We start from the raw sequence: 20,604 nt of genomic DNA, 5'->3' as shown, positions 1-20,604 counted from the left end.
TAAAATAGCAACTAGAGGAATTTTTTTTAACTCTATTATTGATAATATTAATTGGAAGACTGCTTGGTTAATCCCCTTTAAATATTGCATTAATAATAGAACCAAAGAAATACATTTTAAAATTTAGCATACCATTAATCCTGTTAAATCATTAATTGCTAGATACTCTGATTTTGACGATTTATGTTCATTTTGTAAAAGTGGGAAAGAGGTGTTGACTCGTTTGTTTTTTTAATGCAAAATTATCCAAAATTTCTGGAAGGAATTGGCTAAATTTATCTTTAATTTAGTAAAAAATTAAATACTATTTTACTTTAAAGGATATTATTGTATATTATGAAAACAATGTTAACAAAGGTCTTAAATACATAATTAATTTATTTATACTGTTGGCAAAATTTTATATCCATAAGCAAAAATATTTAGATTCATCCCAACTTAAAAGGTGAAACTAATATATAATATAGACTCATTACATCCAAAGTGAGATATTCCAAGCCTTTATTTGTTATAATTTTTATGATTATGGCTTACAGCTTATGAAAACCCCAAATTCAAATTTAGAATATTGTGAAAAGGTTTTCATATCTGTAATCCATAATCATAAAAATTGTATTATTATTTTATTCACGCCCGTGCACGGTGTTGCTAATAAACTGGATGTAATTTAAGTTTTGTTGCTTTTATATGAAAATAAATATAATGAACAAGACACCCAAAAGTACTTATTTAATTCCATTTTAAATAGGCCATGTTTATCAATCATTTTTTCTGGAAAACTTTTTCACAATATTCTAAATTTGAATTTGGGGTTTTCATAAGCTGTAAGCCATAATCATAAAAATGATGACAAATAAAGGCTTGAAATATCTCACTTTGCATGTAATGAGACTATATGATATATTAGTGTGTGCATTTGAGTGAGTTTTTTTTATTTATTGATTGATTTTATTTTGCATATTCTAAAAATTTGCAATGCAAAATTTAAATGCATCGTCACTTTGACGTCAATATGACTTTGATTTTTGACCTATTTCGTGTCGTAATTTTGACATCAATGTTTGATGTCATATTGATGTTAAATTGTGCCCACTTGGACGTCATATACACCTAGGATGGCTTGAGGGTGAGTAAATCATGGGCTTATTTTCATTTGAAAGCGAACTAATCCTTTAAAACAAAATGTTTGACGAATTGACATTATATAGTAATTTGTGCATGTATTGCAGAAGCACTTGACTATTATCAACAATGACTATTATAATATTACCAGATTTGAAATTTTTAATTCTAACTATATTTTCAAACAAAAACATGTTTACAGGCATTCCATTTCTGTGGTGCATATAAGCTATTTACATAAATCATGATTAGGCATTGCCTGAATAAAATTTCACCTCTATGTGATTCCATGTATATGGGAGTCCATACATTCAGGCTATTCCAGAATATTTATATTTGTAATATATTTAAATTACAATATATTAGTTGTTATTATTTATTATATATGTGTGATGATGACTACTAAAGTAAAAAAAAAAAAGGTATTAGATGCAACAGTTACCTGGTAACATGAGACTGATGATTGCATGCAAGTTGAAAGCAAAGATAAAAGATTTCACTCTGTCCTGTTAAGCAATCTCCTGTTTGCTGTGTAGTTTTTTCTCTCTCTAATGAATCACAAAACAATAGTTTTTAAGCCACTGTTTGACAATTTTTTTTTTTTTTTTTTTTTTTTTAAGAAGTTGTGTACAGTGTTTAAAAAATGTACACCTAGTGTTTAGGTTCTTGCAATACTGCAACAAGTTATTGTTTTCCACCACCAAATAACAGATTCTAGTGAGATAGTTAGTTATGAGAAAACAGCTGTGACAGCAATAAAAATGTCCACGCCAGCTAAATGTGCACTATGATGAGACATTTACACTTTGCTCTAACAGCATGCTAGTGCTATTACAAAACAATGACTGAATTTGATGCATTAGAAATAATGTGTTTTAGTCAGAGCTGCTGTCTGGGGACTCTAGAACTGTAATTTCCACACAAAAATAAATAAAAAAATAACACCAAAATAGCTACTTAAAACCTTGGCTGCCATGGCACAGATAATACAGTTGTAGAGTACAATAACAGTACAGTGCAACTAGAAATATTATAGGATATACAGTAACAGAGCAGTCAGTGAAGTTGGAGATGTTGTGAATGTGATAATGTTTGTTATATGACAGTATTGCGCTATGATTCATTTGGCATATGCTTTTATCCAAAGTAACTTACTTAGCATTGAACATAGGCTACATTGTATTAGTTAGGCTAATGCAATCCCTATCTAAAGTGAGAAAAAAGTACTGAACATTGCTGAATGATAACGATTCTGAGATAATAAAAAAAAAATATTGCTGGATCGTGCTAGTCTGATGCTTTTTGTCTCTTGAAGGCCACTGAGGAGGCGGTCGTCTGTCATGGTGATGTGAGGTTGTAGTTCATTTGAGGACTTGATGAGAAATTATTTTCTTCTCTCTCTTTGTGTGTCTCTCTCAGGGTTGTTAGATCGAGTGTCCACATCAGCAATGTTATCCAACCCCAGACGCCGAATCCTGTCAGAAGATATCGGTTTTGTCTGGTAAGTCATGTCTGCACCCCAAATCATACCCAAACCTGTATTAGCTGACTTGGAGAAAGAGAAACCCAAGAGCAGAGGCAGGAGACAAAGTAATGATAATAATATGAGCAGGGTTTATTGAATAGGGAGAGTGGGCCTTTTTTTATTTTATTTTTTTTATGTGGTCCTCAAAGAGAAAATTTGGCAGAAGTACAATGCAAAGTGATTTCAGGATGTTTCCTATACTTTTAAATGATCAGAATACATCTGACAAAGGGTTCTAAAAATATGGCTTCTTATAAAAAAAGTGTTCATGTGGCTCAATTTACCCCAGGTTAGGGGTACGTCGATTCAAGTCAGTAAGTAAGTAAGTTGCATCTGGGTGTAAACTGACCATTCAACTGCATCTGAATCAAACCCAATGCAATTTTAAAGATAATTGACCTCTTTTAAAAACTAATTTAAATAAAAACTGAATTAGAAGGAATGAATAAATGTCACTGAAACTAATAAACATTTTAGTCAAAAGGTTCTTGGCATACTTTGACTACAATGAACTACAGGTGGAAATATATATGATAAAGCATTTTCTGGTTCTTATCAGAGAAGGATTTGGTGTAGGCTACTTGTACATTGTTCCTATCAAACAAACAAACAAACAAAGAAAAAAAAGATAAACTAAACAAGTTGCGTAATATTACATTGAAATACCAGTTTATTCTTCAGATATTTAACTTAACTACAGTGCCTTATGGTGGGGTAAGTTAAAACGTTTGGCTCACTTTGCCCCATAGTTGCCATTTTTAACAAAACTAGCTAGCTTATAGCCCACAAATCTAGCTAGGCTAATATTTAGCTAAATGATTTGCATGGTTTTATACATGGCTAAATCACCAATATGGATAGAATAGAATAGAATAGAATAGAAAGATAAAAGATAATTGACTAATGAACAATGAATTCATAAATAAATAAAACGTGTCAGGGCTTGACATTGTGACAATTGTGTTGAATATAATTTATTATAAATCAGTAGGCCTATTCACATCAGAGTTCAATCAGCTTTGATATATTTAAATCTGCATATTTGTGATATTTTTACTTTTATAAAGGACATTTCCCCTAATTTTATTAAATATATGATTATATATCTTAATGATTCCTCTTTCATTTTAAATTCTTTATTTGATCATTAAATTAAATTAGAATAAGACACTACAGGACTGTTACCAATCAAATTAAATCATTTACACTAAATAATATACATTCAATAATGTTATGAGATTGTTTTAAATCTTTTTTTAAAATATACAAATAAGAAAAGTTGAAAAGAATGACACTTTTAAACATGAAACTAAACCGCCAGTAGATGGCGGTAAGTGATAAGCGGTGTTAAGCGAGTCATTGAGTCATTTGTTCAAACGATTCGTTCAAACAGCTGATTCATCAAGAAAAAAGTAGTCGTTCATGAATGGGTCATTGAATCTTTGACTCAACCGATTCGTTTAAAACACTGAATCATTTAGTAATGAAAACACGGTTGACGGAGATGCGTTCTGTTTCTGCTGGGATCTTTGTTTGGATTGGAATTATTTTCACTGCTAAAATAGAACAAACAGTCAATATTGCATGTAAAATGTAAGTGACTTAGGCTAATATGAATTACTTATTGAACTGTCGAAATCAGTGTTACATTTTCAATCGTGATGATATTCTGCACTTGGTCGTGGTGTTGCTTCATGTTATAAATAACGTTATAAAAACTAACTTGCACATTTAAAGAAAATTAACTGCAGTGTGCTGTGCTAACTGAGTTTGTTTGTGTGAGCTGCAGTTAGGCCTATTTGTTTAATCGAGTGGCTGCGCGAGCCTAAACAGCACAAATTGTTAGCGTCAGTAACTTACATTATCTTGGCTATCGATCACTATCATTTGTATCATACATTCAATTCATTAACGATCATATCCTTTAATATTAAGCAATTAGGAAATTAGGTTTATCTCATTTGTGCCCCCCTGAAAAAAATGTATGCCCGTCCGTGAATTTGTGTCTGGCCCGGACTATTCACACCGAGTGACCGGATTATTCACCACACCGGGTCTGCACTACTCCCATGTGTCTTCACAGTCTGGCAGAAATGATGGGTAGTTCCAAAATATATGGTCACATGACATGGTTGCCTAGATAAAGGGGGTGGAAAGTCGAAAAGTTATTTGAATGATGATGGATGACAGCTAGAGATTCAAGAGGAGCAGGAGTCATTGTGCTTTTTGTTGTTATGTAGGCTATTTTGTGAAAGGAATGTCAGCATTAGTGAATTCATGTAAAGCCACTTTTTGTCATCAGTCATTCGTCAGTCATTCACTCTTTATGCGTAGTTATGCACAAATCTAATTCTTGTGAAGAAAAGAAAAGAAAAGAAAAGAAATGTGATGACAATCAAAAGAGCTGTGATATCGTTCACATTTCAAGCAGCGCAATGGCTCCACCTCCTGGTCAAATGGAAGAAGAATATCTGCATCGAATCTGCGACTGTCGATCTAAAAATAGTGAAACAGCGGCGTGCCGGTAGGATCAAGCCGTCACGGACAGAGACAGAGGACCATGACAGACCTCAAAACGAGCAAAGAGCAGAAGTATGATCGACAGCTCAGGTATGTATATATCATTCTGTTTATTAAACCACAGAATAATGCAATATACATGCACAGTGATTCCATTTCATCATTAGTTGTAGCCTTTCGTATTGCATGAACGTTGACATACATAGAGGCCCATCGGTCATGGCAAGAGCTTCAATCATGTCAGAGCTTCATCAGATTCATCATGCTTTAATTCAATACACTAAAGCATAATCAGTCAAACTCCATAGCCTGGTAATAACATGGCTAAGCAGAAACCACTTGATGTATTAATCAGCTTGACTGTTGTCTGTCTGTGTATTTCTCAGATGATGTTATTATAGCTATTCTTATACACCGGTTATTGAGTGTGTTGGTTATTGTTTGTATCAGGTTGTGGGGGGATCATGGGCAGGAAGCACTTGAAAATGCCCATGTGTGTCTCATCAACGCCACTGCATCTGGCACTGAAATCCTCAAGAACCTTGTCCTGCCAGGTATCAGTCTCTCACTCACTGTACACCTCAAATCATGACACTGGGAATCTGTATGTTTTGTGTTAACAGGATATTTTCTGTTCTCCTTCTTAGGAATTGGAGCATTTACCATAGTCGATGGACACAAAGTCTCAGGGGAAGATGTTGGAAACAAGTAAATTTATTGGCCTCATCATTCTCTTGGTTTCATAATAATCTCAAGTAGATTTTAAGTTTATGAAATGCAGTGTGATGTATGGATAAATATACCAGATTGCACAGTGTAGAAAATGCTTCTGAAGAAGACATGGTCATGCTGTGATCTTTTTCTGCAGCTTTTTTCTCAGTAACAGCAGTATTGGGAAGGTAAGCAGACCTGTGTGGGTGTTTCAATTAAAAATACTTTACAAACCAAGTGTGACATATTCTGAATGATGTTGTGCATATTTTGCAGAACAGGGCTCAGGCTGCTACTGAACTGCTCCAGGAGCTCAACAGTGATGTGTCTGGAAACTTTGTGGAAGAGGTCAGTGTTAATGTCATAAAATGTATTGTGGTTTTACTATCAGTATTAAGACCAGAGGACAGTTGCATAAACATAGCCAATATGTTAAGACTAGTGTGACCAACTAGCAGTTAGTTAGGGGTAATCAGTCTTACTTTTCGGTATCAAATTAGACCAATATATGTTTTTATGTAACTGACAGTCTTATTGACATTTATGAACAGGCTTAAAGAAACAAAAATGATGACTAACTTGTAGGACTGTAGTCTTAGTAGTTTAAGCAACCGACAGCAAAGTTAAATTTAGATTTTTTTTTATTAACAAAGATACACTTTAAAAAAACAAAGTTTATATTATTTGTATTACTTTTTCAATTTTCAATTTTTTTCTCATCAAGAATTTAGCCATGGTAGCTGGCATGGCATTAAACTATAAACAATCAGTCAGTCAGTCAGCTTTATGATGTGTTATTTAAAGGCCTAGTGAAAAGTAAAAAGTTTGGACACACTTGCTCAAAACTATGAAATTGAAAGTATAGGAATTATGTAGTGACTGAATCAAATCAAAACAATCTTATTGGTCAAAGTTTCCACCCTTTGCCAATATTATAGCTTAAAATTAAAATGTTAGTTTAAAAAAATCATTAACTGCCTTTCAAAAGTTTGGAGTCAATCGATCAATTATACTTTTATTCTGAAATTAATACTTTCATTTAGCAAGGATGCCTTAAAATGATAAAAAGTGACAGTAAAAAAAACATTTATAATGTTACAAAATGTTTAATAAAAGCTGTTCTTCTGAACTTTCTACCAATCAAAGAAACCTGCATTTTTTCTTTTTACAAAAATATTAAGCAGCACAACTGTTTTCAGTTTTGTTATTAATAATAAATGTTTCTTGAGAACCAAATCAGCATATTATAATGATTTCTGATTGATCGTGTGTACTGAAGAATGGATCACAGGAATAACATATATTTTAAAATATATAAAATTAAAAATAGAAAACAGTTATTTTACAGTATGATTGTTTTACTGTATTTTTGGTCCAAAAAAATACTTGGTGAGCATAAGGGACTCCTTTCAAAACATAAAAAAATTATAATAATAATAATTTTGACCCTAAATGGTTTGAACAGTAATGTAAGTTGGTGCCATTTTTTTATGAAACTAATAGCGAGCATTTAATCATAAGCCTTTATATTAAAAGGGATTTAAGATAGTGAGTGACATAAATTCAGTCAAGTGAGAGGTAGTGTGTCTTATCGAGTTTTCATCTAAGTATATATTTTGTTTATTATCTTCAGTGTCCCGATAAGCTTTTGGACAACGACCCTGAGTTTTTTCACAGATTTAGTCTGGTAATTGGCGTCCAGCTTCCAGAAAGGTATTACAAAAACACAAATCTGAATATATTGTGCCTTTATTATTTAAAAATCTTAAACGCATATTACCAAACAGGTATGTAAAAAAAAAAAAAAAAATACATATGCTAAAATTTGATGGGTTGTAGATGCTGTTTTTTTTTTCCAAATCAGCTTATATTAACATGTTATTTTTTATTTATTTATTGCCAGCACATGCTTGAGGCTGGCCACTGTGTTATGGGAGGCTGGTGTGCCGTTCCTTGTATGTCGAACATATGGACTCATTGGTTACATGAGGCTGATTGTGAAGGAGCACACAGGTAATAATCATAGTTTCTTGAAGCAAACTGTGTTTTTATTGGCAATGCAATAGGATGCTTGACTTGTGGTCCGACAACTTGCTAGATGGAGTAGGAAGTTTATGAACAATTCTTTATTTTATGAAAGACTATGAATAATGTTTGATGGGAATGGACCTAAACCAGTCTTAAAGACTTTCTCTCACTGTAGTGGTGGAGTCTCATCCAGATAATGCCTTAGAGGACCTGAGACTTGACCAGCCGTTCTCAGAGCTCAAACACCACGTAGAGTCCTATGACCTGGACAACATGGAGAAGAAGGTCAGATTAAAGATGATGACAGAACGTTGTCTTTTTGTTTTATGTGACTGACTTTTTAAGGTTTGCATGTACTTAAAATTGATAGCAGTTTAATCTTTATTTTGTTTTAGGATCACAGTCATACACCATGGATCATTGTGGTTGCCAAATACTTGGAAAAGTGGTATAGTGAGGTAATTTTTGACATACTCTTAAAAGCTTTCTGACCATGAGACCTCCTTAATGTCAGACATTTCGATTTATATTTATTTTATTTTATTTTTTGGATCCAGCACAACTCTCAATTACCGAAGAATTATAAGGAGAAGGAAGCTTTTAGACAACTCATTAGAGAAGGTAATATAATGTGTCATATCAGAGATTTGCCGTGTTGCCATTTCATTTTCCTTTCAGCTCGGGTCTCGTTTGTTGAGGGTTTTCCTTTCCTTTTCTCAGGAATTCTAAAGAATGAGAACGGGACACCTGAAGATGAAGAGAACTTTGAGGAGGCGATCAAGAATGTGAACACGGCTCTGAACCCCACCAAGGTGGAGCTCCTCACATTTGAAGAGCTGTAGTTAGAGTTTGTGTTCCTTACATTTTATTTGAATTGAGCTTTGTCCAACTGTGATGTAGGTCTCCAGTGCTACGGAGGACATTTTTAATGCTGAACAGTGTGAAAACATTACCTCACAGGTTAGTAGGGATATGCAAAACTACTCCTAAACTGCCTTTTTCCAACATTCGCATACGGTTGCTGCATTTGGCTCCTAGTGGTAATTGGAAATTTCAAATGAAGCAGATGTTACCTTCCACTTATTCACTGTGGTCAATTTAATGAATACTGAATGCATAAATATATCTAAACTAGTGCTGGGCCGTTATCGGCGTTAACGTGCTGCGTTAACGTGAGACTCTTATCGGGCGATAAAAAAAATATCGCCGTTAATCAAAGTTGGGTTGGGATCATAAATAGCTTTTTCGAATATCGTTATATTTTCGCGCAATTCTAATGTGTAGTATGACGCCGCGCCTACTGTCACAGATCGCGCAGTAGGGTATTTTCCTGTCAGGGACACAAGGTGTACTTTTACTTTGTTACGTTGGGCGACGTTCCTCTCGTTACTTTATTTTAATGCAATACGTTGTTAAATGAGTTTATTCCAAGCGCGCTGTGTCCTTTGTATGGGCATGAGCGATGCTCATTTACAAATGAATCACTCTTTTGAGTCGATTCTGTTCAAAGACTTCATCAAACAAGTTGTCAGATGATCTGTCTAAATCGGTTCGCGAATCAGTTGATCTGTTCAGTTCCTCGCGCACTGAATCGTCTGAAGCGCTTTCAATTCACACTCTGAGTCGAAACAGGAAGATTTAAGAGCATCAAGAGCGTTGGATGAAGTGTCTAGTCTAGTGAATGCAAATCTGCAAATGCATCATATTTTTGCCAGCGATGAAGATCTTTATTAGTTGAACATCTTCGTAAGCTGTCTGTGAATGAATGATTCCACAGGACGATACATTCGATTTCATTTCATTCAGGTAATACATTGTGTGTGTATTGCGCGTGTATTGCGCAGTGGAATAATCACACGAATAGTTTACATTGATTGAAACTAATTTGTTTAAAAATGAGGCTATTGCAGTAACAAGGCAGGTTCACATAAAATTCTTATGACATATGATGACATTATTTTTTGATCTAACGAGCATTGGCGATGCAAAAACGGACTGTCGTGCGTATTGTTTTTCTTCTTCTTCCAATTAGCCTACTATGTTAAAAAAAGGACGAAAACATGTTACTTGTTCAATTAATAAACAGTTTGTTTGATGACAAATCGCTAAAGATGAAATTGGCCTCCCTTTCTGTCATTGCGTTTTTTTTTGTTTGTTTTTTTACGATATTCGACTTTTGCTCCTCGATTGTCGAATGGCATTTTTGGCAGAAATGCACATCCCTACGCGAGGCAAACTATTCTCAAAGACTTACTTTTAGTCATTATTTGGGTAGCACACATATTCTGAATGCCTTCGGGAGAATTCAAATGAGCCATTTTAATCTAGATTAATCTAGATTAATTTCAATATTAATCTAGATTAAAACAATTAATCTATGCCCACCTCTAATCTAAACTAAACAAATGATCATCTTTTAAATTGAATTGACTCCCCTTGTAAGATAACATCCATCTGTTTTATGTGTGATATTGTTTTTTTTATAATATCAGTTTATGCATCACCAGCAACTTTAATTTGTCTTATGATAGAGTGCATCCTTCTGGGTGATGGCACATGGAGTGCAGGACTTTGTTCAGAACGAGGGGAACGGAAACCTCCCTGTGCGAGGAACCATCCCAGACATGATCGCTGATTCAGACAAATTCATCAAGTTACAAAACGTGTAGGTATTCAGCTTTCAAATCACAGTGAGTCAGGAAACTTCATCAGTGATGCGTTTGTGAAATTTGCCTGGTATTGGAAATTGACAAACAGTTGATACTGGTCAGGTGATTGCTATATCAGAGGAAAATGGTGTGACAATTATCTCTTGGCTTCAGATCAAATTTCCTACTGACTTTGTTTTTGGTAAAATGGCATTTGTTTGACGCTTTCAATTTCAGCTACAGAGACAAAGCCATGAAGGACACAGCTGTTGTCTCCAAACATGTTGAAACGCTTCTACAATCAGTTGGCAAGGTATTCACATAATCAACATACTCTTGTGTAAAAACTGCAATTTATCTCTTTTATTTACACATTAATATTAATGATCTGAACTATCTGTTTATTCCAAAGACTCCAGAGAGCATCTCTGAACAGGAAATCAAACTCTTCTGTAAGTACAGAATGCACACTTCCATAATTTGCTCTCAGATGAGAACATTTTCACTTTTGGGGCTTTGTCATGAAACTAGTATTCCAACATTTAAGGCTGGATGGCAAATGACTTTTTCCAGCTCAACAGTGATAAAACAGAAGTATGCCTTAAATTGAACAGTATAGTCCACGTTTTCTGAAGAGACACAGCTGCTTTTTACGCTAAACAGATTTAATTTAGGCTTTTATTCACATATAAACATTCATGAACTCACACATCAGTTAGGATCAACAGAACCTCAAGCATGTTCTCTTGACGTGCGAGAACCAATGAGGTTCATTCTCGTGTTATGCATCATATTTGAGCTTCCACCAATGAGGTTTGTTCTCGCACATCAAGCATGTTCCGTTAAGTTTGTTTATGTTCGCTGATCAATGTTTATATGTGAATAAAATTCTAAATTAGTGTTGTCAAAAGTACAGACTTCTTTACCAAGTTGGAACTCAATTTAAAAAAATGTGACACTTTGAGCACTGTTGAGCGGAATCTTAAACACCGATTGGTCATTGTGTTCATGCGCTCATCGGATATGTCTGTGATTGGCTACAATGATCGGCTCTTCAAAAACATGTTGTAACCAAGTCGGTACTTTTGACAACACTAGCCTAAATTCAATCTGTTCAAATGAGGTGATCGTGTCTCTTCAGAAAATTTTGGACTTAACCGCTCAATTCATATGAATTCGTTTTGCGATCTCTTTATGAAGCGTCAAAGTGGTAATTGCGTAGCTGTCAACGGAGGGACAGAAAGCTCTCAGATTTCATTCAAAATATCTTCATTTGTGTTTAGAAGACAAATGAAAGGCTTACTGGTTTGGAACGACATTAGTGTCATGAATTACTGTAATAACAGAATGTTCACTTTTGGGTGAACTATCCCTTTAAATGTGCTTCAGAAATAAAGTTTACTTTTACTAACACTGAAAAATCCCATGATCTACTGCATCATGTTTCCTATTCCATTAGTATTTTTGCATGCATGATGTTCATGGTTCCAGCAATTACTTTTTCCCATTTTTGGGAATGCTAACAGGTAGCTTTCTTCACATATTATTAACTTCCTTGGGTAATGCCTATGTTGTGTGGTGTGTTGTGTCCCACAGGTAAGAACGCAGCTTTCCTCCGAGTGGTGCGCTGCAGATCTCTGGCAGAAGAGTACAGTGCAGACACTTTCAATAAAGATGAAATCAGTACGTTTTCTCTACGGTTCTCTTCCTGACTATGGTTTATCTCTGTTTGTAAATGTTATGGTCACTGTACAGGATTGTTTAGATGGATTTACTAACATGGAATATGATGGTTCATTGTTGTGTACATGCATGCTTGAGTGTTGCTGTGTGTATTTAAGCAGTCGTTTCTGTCTCCATAGCATCCTGTATGGACAGCCTGGACAGTGAGATGGTTCTGTACCTCATGCTCCGCTCAGTCGATCGCTTCTATCAGCAACACTCACGTTACCCAGGTCAGAGGAGTTATCAAAACGGGCAAAAACTATTGGTCATTAAGAACATCTTAACCACAGCATAGTGTTTAAAATATCCCTCAAGATTTTGAATCCCTCAAAAGTAAAAGTAAAAACATTTATAATGTTAAAAAGATTTCTAGTTCAAATAAATGTTGTTCTTTTGAATTTTCTATTTATGAAACAATCCTGAAAAAAAAAATATTACAGTTTCCACAAAAATATTAAACTGATTTGAACATTGATGATAATATAGTATTGTAAGCACTGAAAACTGGAGTAATAATTATGAAAATCCAGCTTTGTCATCACAGGAATAAATTACATAAAAAAATATATTAAAATAGAAAACCTTACAAAAAAATTTATTTTTTGATCAAATAAATCCAGCCTTGGTGAGCATATGGGACTTCTTTCACAAACATTAAAATCGACCCCATACTTTTGAATTACAGTGTGTGTGTGCATGTGTACATTTATATCTCATATATATATATATATAGGGCTGGGTATCGAGTTCGATACTTTTTAGGTACCGACCGAATTGCCTCGATACTACCAAGTATCGAAACATGTCTTGTTTTTCGGTACCAAATTTCGATACCTAAGGGGTTAATCTAGTCAACGTCAGTGAAACAAAAAGCATGCAGCATGATTGGCTGTGGCGGAAAAACACTAACCTTAGTTTACGCGGTTGCCCAGAGAGACGTGGCTCGTCGCACGTGAGGCTGTAGTGTGTGTGTGTGTGTGTGTGTGTGTGAGCGTCCCATCCGTCACAACCCAGATAGATAGATCAAAAGATCAGAAGTTTACCTACTTATATACCATACTCGATGCCAGAAGCACGCGATGCAATATTTTCGACAAGATAATTGCTGCCAAGACCGGCGGCAACACGATAAATCTGAAGGCACTTAAAAGCGCACAGAATACACTTGAGAGTAGAAAGTTTATCCGTCTTCGACTGCAAGAACTGGAGCACGTCACAAATGAACCGAAACTCAGCGTAACATTATAGGATACTTGACTCACAGACATGAGAAATAGGCCTATAGACGGTTAAAATATGTCTACTTTTAAACGAAACAATTAGAAATAGTTTGATTATGTAATCCATATAGGCGCACGTGCGTGTTCATACTGCAGGAATGACGAGTCAACATCGCCATATTCTTTGCAGCCAACACACTCAGTAAACACTTATTTATTAATAAAAAATTTAAATATCTCCTTGCTATTTTTTCCCGACACATCCATAATCATTAGGCTACTTTCCCCAGTGCTTTGCGGCAAGCTTTATGTGTGCTGAGCGTGAGGCATATATCCCGCACCTCAGTAGCCTATATTTAATTCAATTCACATTTATTTGTATAGCTATTTTTTACAATGTTTCAAAGCAGCTTTACAGAAAATGTATGCGTCTAAATTACAATTTAGAGTGATCTGTTATCAGAGGTGACTGTGTGTAATGCATTTCAATTAATTTTCATTCAGTTTCATTGTTAAACAATGCATTAAGTTAAGGCAGAAACAATGAGCTCATTGAGGTAAAGAATACATATTGTTAAATGATTAGGAAACATAGAAAACTTTAGCATTGGTGCTTTTTTACAGACTCAAAATATGAGTGTAAAAAGTCAACAAACTGAAAAAAAAAAAAAAAATTAGGTAATGTAATATTGTTAAAACGGATTTCCTAAAATTGGTATCGAAAAAAGTATCGTTCAGGAACCGGTATCGAAGTCAAGGTATCGGTATCTAAATTTTGTTACGATACCCAGCCCTATATACAGTTAGGTCCATATATATTTGGACACAGGCACAATTTTTTTTTTTCAGATATGTACCAAAACATATTCAAGCTAATAGTTATATAATGGATATGGGCTGAAAGTGCACACTCTCAGGTTTAATTTGAGAGTATTTAAATCCAAATTGGAGGAAGGGTTTAGGAATTACAGCTCTTGAGAGTAGCCACCCCCCTTTTTCAAGGGACCAAAAGTAATTGGACAATTGAATCAAAAGTGGTTTCTTGGACAGGTGTGGGCTATTCCTTTGTTATTTCTTTATCAATTAAGCAGGTAACAGGTCTGAAGTTGATTCTAAGAGTGGTATTTGCATTTGGAATCTTTTGCTGTGAACCTACATCATGCGTTCAAAGGAGCTCTCCATGCAAGTCAAACAGGCCATCATTAGGCTTCAAAAAAAAAAAAAATCCATCCGAGAGATAGCTGGAATATTAGGAGTGGCCAAATCAACAGTTTGGTACATTCTGAGAAAAAAAAAAGTGCACTGGTGAGCTCAGCAACATAAAAAGGCCTGGACGTCCACGGAAGACAACAGTGGTAGATGATCGCAGGATCCTCTCCATGATAAAGAAAAACCCATTCACAGCATCCAGCCAAGTGAAGGACACTCTCCAAGAGGTAGGCGTGTCATTGTCAAAGTCTACAATCAAGCGAAGACTTCACGAGAGCAAATACAGAGGGTTCACCACAAGGTGCAAACCATTCATAAGCATAAAGAATAGAAAGGTCAGATTAGACTATGCCAAAAAACATCTAAAAAAGCCTGACCAGTTCTGGAAAAGCATTCTTTGGACGGATGAAACTAAAATCAACCTGTACCAAAATGACGGTAAGAAAAAAGTATGGAGAAGGCTTGGAACAGCTCATGATCCAAAGCATACAACGTCATCTGTAAAACATGGTGGAGGCAGTGTGATGGCATGGGCATGCATGGCTTCCAGTGGAACTGGATCACTGGTGTTTATTGATGATGTGACAGAAGACCGAAGCGGCCGGATGAATTCTGAAGTGTATAGGAATATACTGTCTGCCCAGATTCAGCCAAATGCAGCAAAGTTGATTGGAAGGCGCTTCACGGTACAGATGGACAATGATCCAAAACACACCGCAAAAGCAGCCCAGGAGTTTTTTTAAGGAAAAGAAGTGGAAAATTTTGCAATGGCCGAGTCAATCACCTGATCTCAACCCGATCGAACATGCATTTCCCTTGCTGAAGGCAAAATTAAAGGCAGAAAGACCTACGAACAAACAACAACTGAAGACAGCTGCAGTTAAGGCCTGGCAAAGCATCACAAAGCAGGAAACCCAGTCTTTGGTGATGTCCATGAGTTCCAGACTTAACCCGTTTAATCCCAAATTTTTTCTTGCAACTTGAGTACATGCATTTTACTCCTTAGGCCTCCCTAACACTCAAACATTATGCCTTTTTTGATTTTATGTTGGTTAAGTTCGTGAAATATTAGGTTTTATACTCGGTCACAATAGTGACCGGTGGGAAACAACATAGTCAGAATTCATTCAAATTCTTTAATTAGACCTATTGACACAATTCATTCCAAGACATCCAATATCTCGTTTTGGCATATCGTGAAGAAGGCTTAGTGAGGTGAAAAGGTTGTCATGTACAAAGTTACACCCTGGAGGAACTTCTGCTTGTTCGGCTAGACCCGTATGGGCTAGACCATGACTACACTTGGGCCCTGTCCTAGGCCAGTTTCAGGGAGATGTGTGTTGTGTTCACTCATTCAGTGCACTGAAGATGGGCCGTACGTTGTAGAAAGGGTTGTTTGTGGTCATGTGTGGGGCACACCAATTGGTTCTCATGAACATCTGCCCAATCCTCCATAATTCACCTCTGCATCGCCATTCAATATTCTACTTGGCAAATGGGCTGTTTCACCCTGGTACTCCCTATCTGAGCCATCACTATCACAGTCACTTTCAATTTGGGGTGGGGGTGGGGGGGAAGGGGGTCACATACGTCAAGAAGGTCCAACACATTGACCGTTTCTGGGACACTCATCACTACACTGAACAAAATTATAAACGCAATACTTTTGTTTTTGCCCCCATTTTTCATGAGCTGAACTCAAAGATCTAAGACCTTTTCTATGTACACAAAAGGCCCATTTCTCTCAAATATTCTTCACAAATCTGTCTAAATCTGTTTTAGTGAGCAATTCTCTTTTGCCAAGATCATCCATCCCCCTCACAGGTGTGGCATGTTCAGTGTAGGATTGCCAAAACCTGCCAATACCAGCCAATACCTCTGTTTTCAATTGAAGCACTGTGTTATACTACCGGTCACAATTGTGACCGTAAACAAATTTACAAGTCTTACGAGCAAAATATATATGCTGGAGTATAATTCTCAAAATATATCAGTAGTAGACCCTTTAAAGAATATATGTACAAAATATGATAGTTCTATATGTAAATTAAGATGTTTTATATACTACTTTTTGTAGTAGTCTGAGGAAGACATCTTCTTCTAGATGTGCAAGCAGGAAGTGAACTGATCTGGTCATGTGACCTTTCACACTAGTCACATGACATTAATTGATTTTAATCAAGACAATCTATTTTGTCATTTAAAAGTTGAATTTCTTGCCCAAAGTCAATAAAAACATTTTTAGAGCTTCCAGAAATAAGAAAAAAGCTGCGGTCACAATTGTGACCGGTGGGATTAAACGGGTTAAGGCAGTCATTGCCTGCAAAGGATTCTCAACAAAATATTAAAAATAAACATTTTATTAATGATTATATTAATTTGTCCAATTACATTTGAGCCCCTGAAAATGGGGGGACTGTGTATAAAAATGGTTGCAGTTTCTAAAATGTTTACTTGATATTTTTGTTCAACCTCTTGAATTAAAGCTGAAAGTCTGCACTTCAAATTCATCCTGCTTGTTTCATTTTAATTTTATTCTGTTGGCATACAGAGCCAAAAGTGTCGAAATTGGGCCTGTGTCCAAATATATATGGACCTAACTGTATATATGAACTCTGTCACTCTGATATAATAGAGTATAATGTTTTTCTCAGGTGTCTACAATTACCAGGTGGAGGAAGACATTAACAAACTCAAGCTGTGTGTAAACAGTCTTCTACAGGAGTACGGTCTGAACGTCAATGTGAAAGATGACTACGTCCATGAGTTGTAAGTTTCAGCTCAGAGTTAGAACTCAGAACTCTTTGGATTGAAGCAGTACAAACTAAATATTTATATTAGATTTTGTTTTCTAATGTTGATAATAAAAAGCACAGGTTCTCCTGGTCACTCTGTTTATAATCAAATTGTAACAGTGTAAATGTTATTTTCATATCTTTCAGCTGCCGTTATGGAGCTGCTGAGCCACACACTGTTGCAGCTTTTCTGGGTGGTGAGTGTTATGTATTTATTCAGAAGCCTGTAAAACACTCCATCATACACATATAATGCATACTGTGACATCCTCTACTATATGGATTTTATTGTATAAAGGCAGATCATATTCTCCTTTGCTGATGGCATTATTACATTCATTATTACTGTCGGATAGCACTTAAAGAACTTAGCAAAAGCCAGGTGTAAATGTACCAAGATGCATTTATCTTTTTTGAGTTCATTTCGTGATCGGATCAGCGGAACCACATTTGTAGGTGGTCAGGGACAAATTTGGACCACATTCAATAAAGATGTAAATGCTAATGTGTTTTCGTTATACGTATTCAACTGCTTAAGTAGTATGCGGTACTGAGTGATGCGCTACATAATAATCATTATCTGTCACTCACAGAGTGGGTTGTACCTTTTCTGTTAGACTAGATTAATTTCCATCTGACATTGATGTGATTCATGAAATTCTTGCCAAGTCATATCTGCTTTTTCTTTTCTGCTGTCACAGTGAGAAAAAGACAAAAGACACTGTAGTCGTGTGGTCTGGTCAACTGATTTAATGAACAATAACCTATGAATTATTCATTTGAATCTCTAGTTGCTTTCCCCAAATCCTGGCTCATGGATTTGGGGAAAGCAAGCTCTGTGTTTGTCCATTTGCATGGAAGCTCTTAATTTTATTTAGTTATTTTTACTTCTAATTCCTATTTAGCAACCTTTACTGTCAGAATCTTTCTTAAAGCTCCAGTCCGTAACTTTTTTAAGTTAAAAATAATCCAAAATAATTATATAAAAAAAAACGTATTCTGCCAGTGGTCAAAACTATCTGCTTGCCATAGCTAGATTCAAAACGGTTAGCTTGTAATAATGATTTTAATTCCAGTGGTACTGGTGGGTTTCCGCGGGAAATTCGAGCATGTCTTTGCGTCATGACGTCACACCCGTACACATAAAGAAGGAGTTTCGGCTATAGCCGGCTATACTGCGCGTGACGAGATGTTTAGATGTATAGGCTTTTCTCGCAGCACTTTACATGATTAAACTTATGGCATCCAGAAAGATCCAAACAACAATCATCAGTGTCAACTGGAGATTCAGCAGTTATAAAACCCAAAAGACTTCGTACTTCGGATTTAAGGTGGCTAGAGAAAGAGAAAGAAACCGTCTCATGCGAACACAAGGATTAAACATCGGCGGGGCTTTTGAAAAGTGCGTGAACTCCGTGTTTTGAAGGGGTTCAAAACGGAAGAAGAGACGGCTTTTTTCTGCTGAACAAGTAAGACATTTCAATAGTTCAATCGTGTAACAGTACGTTTTCTTAATTCACACAGTTATGGAGTTTCCTTTGTTGTGCCTTTCTCGTTTTGCTATTATGGAGAATATGAATTCTGAACTACACAGGTAACCATAAAACACATTAAATTTAACATTAGTCACGCTATGCTGATGTGATGTTGTTAACATGAATTTGAGAACAAAGTAGGCTATAATTTGCACGGTTGCTGTAAATCGCGTTGATTAAATCTAACGAAGCTTATCATGTCGAATGCTTTTTCCCCCTTAGTTGGTCAGAACAAAAATGGATGTTACTTACTTGTTCAGAAGACATTTTCTTATGAAAATTCTTATGTTGGTCAAACTTTCAAAAGGTGAATCTGTGATTCTGTATGACAGTATCCACACAGCGCGGTGACTGACAGCAGCACTTGCCTCAAAGCACTGTGTTCATCCGCGCTGTTTCATGCCGATTTACAACCCACGTAAAGATAATAATTCCGCGAATCACTGCAGTTACAGATTTCGAACAGACAGATGGCGACAAAGAGGAAAAGCTACGGACTGGAGCTTTAAATAGTGAACATAAAATTAGGTCAATTACTGAAAACGTTTGGTTAAACCAACCTTAAATGTATTATGTAAGTGACGTTCCCACTGCCATCTCAATCCAGTCTTATTGCATATCTAGAAACCATCCAGATATGAACAATGTGGTAATGCCCTTTGTCTGTCTTTTGTTGCAGGATCAGCGGCTCAAGAAGCCATCAAAATCATCACGCACCAGTTTGTACCTTTCAACAACACGTTCCTTTATAACGCCATGTCACAGACCTCTGCTACTTTTCAGCTGTAGATCAATCATCCCATCTGTTTGTTCATTCCTATATCAAAGTGTTGGCATCAAATTGGCACTCAAGTTTGTTTATACTTGCTTTGATCGATGGTGTCGCTTTATGACACGACCAGAACTGATGCTGCACACTGAATAAACCGTGTATCTCCAAAGCTTTTGCATGTGTGCTCTTTTCACGACAGCCTGAATGTCTCTCTTCACTGTCATACATGTACATACATTTGTTTCATAAATGTCCTAACCAGCTGTTAGACCGTTTTATAATTACAATGTCACTCTTTCTGTCTCTCCCTGTGCACTCAGCCTTCATTGTTAGATATAAATGCGACATTTTCTCATGGTAATTTTAGAACTACTGTTTATATATGTCATATAATTTTTTCTAAATATGTCCCAGCAGTGTTAAGCTCTAGTGTGGTGCACTGCTGCTGTTTGTTTGAGTAGATTACAGAGTTATTTCCTGTTGTAGGGTGGAGTGCTGTGTTTCTATGGCCGGTCTAAAAGCAGACAGCTGTCTGTGGTTTGCAGAGAATAGCTAGGTTTTCCTCACTAGGAGTCTAGACGCAGGAAAGGACACAATCAGTGGCATGTAAATGTATATTTTTACTCATTCCCAAGCCTCCAAGAATCTAAAACTTTCTGAATGACCTGGTTTACCCAGGAAAATGTTTAGGAAAAGTCAGGACACTCCCATAAGTGTGTTTTATAGTCAAAATCCAGTGGAGGGCACCCTCCCTCTTTTTTTGGAGCACATTCTGACCCATGTTTTTCTTTTTT

At 35.9% G+C, this 20,604-nt stretch overlaps 1 protein-coding gene across 1 annotated transcript; it reads left to right on the top strand.

The window, feature by feature from the left end:
• Window positions 1-5,131: 5,131 nt before the first annotated feature.
• Window positions 5,132-19,979, top strand: nae1 (nedd8 activating enzyme E1 subunit 1). Its single transcript, XM_056248457.1, has 20 exons — window positions 5,132-5,257; window positions 5,618-5,721; window positions 5,815-5,875; window positions 6,036-6,066; window positions 6,155-6,226; window positions 7,512-7,591; window positions 7,782-7,891; window positions 8,082-8,191; window positions 8,302-8,364; window positions 8,464-8,527; window positions 8,627-8,718; window positions 8,807-8,866; window positions 10,438-10,571; window positions 10,792-10,867; window positions 10,967-11,006; window positions 12,151-12,237; window positions 12,417-12,509; window positions 17,363-17,477; window positions 17,651-17,700; window positions 19,718-19,979. The coding sequence occupies exons 1-20, from the start codon at window positions 5,208-5,210 to the stop codon at window positions 19,825-19,827; spliced, it is 1,602 nt and encodes a 533-aa protein (XP_056104432.1). The 5' UTR covers window positions 5,132-5,207; the 3' UTR covers window positions 19,828-19,979.
• The last annotated feature ends 625 nt before the right edge of the window (window positions 19,980-20,604 follow it).

This window comes from Rhinichthys klamathensis, unplaced genomic scaffold, assembly GCF_029890125.1.
Source record: "Rhinichthys klamathensis goyatoka isolate OS25496 unplaced genomic scaffold, OSU_Roscu_1.1 h1tg000055l_1, whole genome shotgun sequence".
Lineage (NCBI taxonomy): Eukaryota > Metazoa > Chordata > Actinopteri > Cypriniformes > Leuciscidae > Rhinichthys > Rhinichthys klamathensis.
Note: the sequence above shows the minus strand (reverse complement) of the source record. Positions and strands in the feature narration are given on the sequence as shown.

What these genes read in the sequence shown, in the direction of transcription:
- nae1 (XM_056248457.1), top strand. Translation starts at nt 5,208, where the DNA reads ATGACAGACCTCAAAACGAGCAAAGAGCAGAAGTATGATCGACAGCTC. An exon ending in TAGACAACTCATTAGAGAAG is followed by an intron (nt 8,528 to 8,626) that starts GTAATATAATGT and finishes TCCTTTTCTCAG; the next exon opens with GAATTCTAAAGAATGAGAAC. An exon ending in TTCTACAATCAGTTGGCAAG is followed by an intron (nt 10,868 to 10,966) that starts GTATTCACATAA and finishes TTTATTCCAAAG; the next exon opens with ACTCCAGAGAGCATCTCTGA.